A 1,834-nucleotide genomic window follows, 5' to 3' on the forward strand; every position below is an offset into this window, starting at 1 on the left:
GCGTTAGTATAAAGATAGCGGGGGGGGGGGGGGGACAGAATTGGGCACAAGGTTTTGAGCCTAGAAAATTGCAAACCCAGGGCTTTTCAAGTCCAAGGACCTGGGACGGTAGGAGCTGGATGTGTATTTGACGTTGCATTAACCTGGAGCAATCAACAGTCAACCGTTTCTGTCGCCAGCTAAAATTGAAGACCTGAGACCCACTTTGGGTCATTCTCCCAATAAAGAGCAAAATTCTGTATAATATTTAGGGAGCGTGAGTCCTGAACCAGTAGAAAACATGAAGAACTAGCAGATGAAATGCATCCTCGGAACATAAAGGCTTCGGTCTACTCATGATAGCTTTTAAATTCATTAGCCATCAGAGTGTTGACCCCAGGAATGAATGTACCCGTTGAGAAGGGCTCCTGATGGCTAACTGGGCTCAAATTTATAAACAGTCGAGAAGCATTGCTAATGTAGGGGCCTCTCACAAAAGCCATGCTTCAGGGAGACTGCACTGGGCAGCCTCGGGCACTGTATTTCTGCTGGCTGAGCAACTCTAACAAAGGACTTTCCGGAATTGTATTTTAACCAATAAAACTGAGACTTTCCCCCTGCAAACAGAGCCGCACAGCTGTGTCCTCAGCATCTTCACTAACGGATCAGAACAGCTCCATTCCAACCAGTCCAGTGCCTTTTGGACCAATCAAACTGTGAAGATTTGGAGTCCTCATTTGCATGAAGACAGACCAATCAGACACCAGGGCAGGGACTTCTCTCTATTTGAGTCAACTCTCCCGCAACTTGGGAAGCTCATTTAGCTTCTTCTCTAGAGTTTGATTTTCTCCAGCTGGAGCTGAAACGCAGAACACATCTTGCAGGACGGGATAGAGCGGAACTGTCTTGTCCGCAGACCGGGTTGGAGCAGAGCTGTCTAGCTGGAGAGGGGCTTTGCTGGCCGGCCTGCTCACGGCCGCGCTGTTCCACAGCTGAGCTGTCACCCTGTCACCCTGTCGAGCTGTTCCACAGCCGTGCTGTATCACAACCGAACTGTTTGCAGTGAATAGTCTCCCCCTTCACCACAGCCCAAATTGGGGATTCCCCTTGGCCTTGAATTGATGCCAGTGACCAACTACATTAAGTGGCCTCTGTATTGCTACATTTTCTTGTTCCTAAACAGTGATGAATACTGCCGGCAATCTGTTGCCAAATACAGTGGCTTTTCCATCAGCTCCGTCCTGGAATCATAGCACTGAGCCCCCTCCCAGAAGCACTTCCAGACTGTACCCCATGTCATTGGCTGCTGGGCCAACTATGGAGCACCTGCGCCTCCGCGCTGCTCCTTCTAAATACAGAGGCCCTTCCCCACTTCTGCTCACCCGCAAAAGCATGGGTACCATGACCCAGGCTGCACCTCAGAGGCTCCTGAGTCCCCATCCCACCTGTCTCACATCACAGCCGGCTCTGAAGCCGTTGCTCGTATCCGGCATGCTCGCACCCCCTCACGAATTCCTGCCCTTCTTGGAGCTCAGACACCTTCTGAAACTCCTGCTGGTCCATGGAATTTCCTCAGAAATACAGGAGCAAGAGCGGCTCTGCACTTTGCGGGTTCAGAGTAGCGCCTGGAGTCCAGCCTGGCAGAGGTAGAGCTCGCCGGTCACTAGCCCCGCAAACGTGGGAGGCTCCTCAGTCTCAATACCCCGCCCCCCCCTCCCACTGCCACTGGCATGGGGCGTTCATACCTACGATCAATGAATGGATCATTGTGAGAATTACACACGACGATCCATGAACTGCTCCTAGCACCAAGCCGGGCACAAAGTAAGTACTCAGTTAACATCAAGACATCATC

The 1,834-nt window shown here is 51.5% G+C and overlaps 1 protein-coding gene across 1 annotated transcript in view; it reads right to left on the reverse strand.

The window, feature by feature from the left end:
• Positions 1-1,472, reverse strand: part of NID1 (nidogen 1) — a 61,753-nt gene extending 60,281 nt beyond the window's left edge. Inside the window, exon 1 of the mRNA XM_006920763.3 lies at positions 1,425-1,472. Coding sequence (XP_006920825.1) covers positions 1,425-1,472 — 48 coding nt within the window. The remainder of the gene's footprint in view (positions 1-1,424) is intronic.
• Between the last annotated feature and the right edge of the window lie 362 nt (positions 1,473-1,834).

The sequence above is a fragment of the Pteropus alecto genome, unplaced genomic scaffold (genome assembly GCF_000325575.1).
Source record: "Pteropus alecto unplaced genomic scaffold, ASM32557v1 scaffold189, whole genome shotgun sequence".
In the NCBI taxonomy this organism is placed as follows: domain Eukaryota; kingdom Metazoa; phylum Chordata; class Mammalia; order Chiroptera; family Pteropodidae; genus Pteropus; species Pteropus alecto.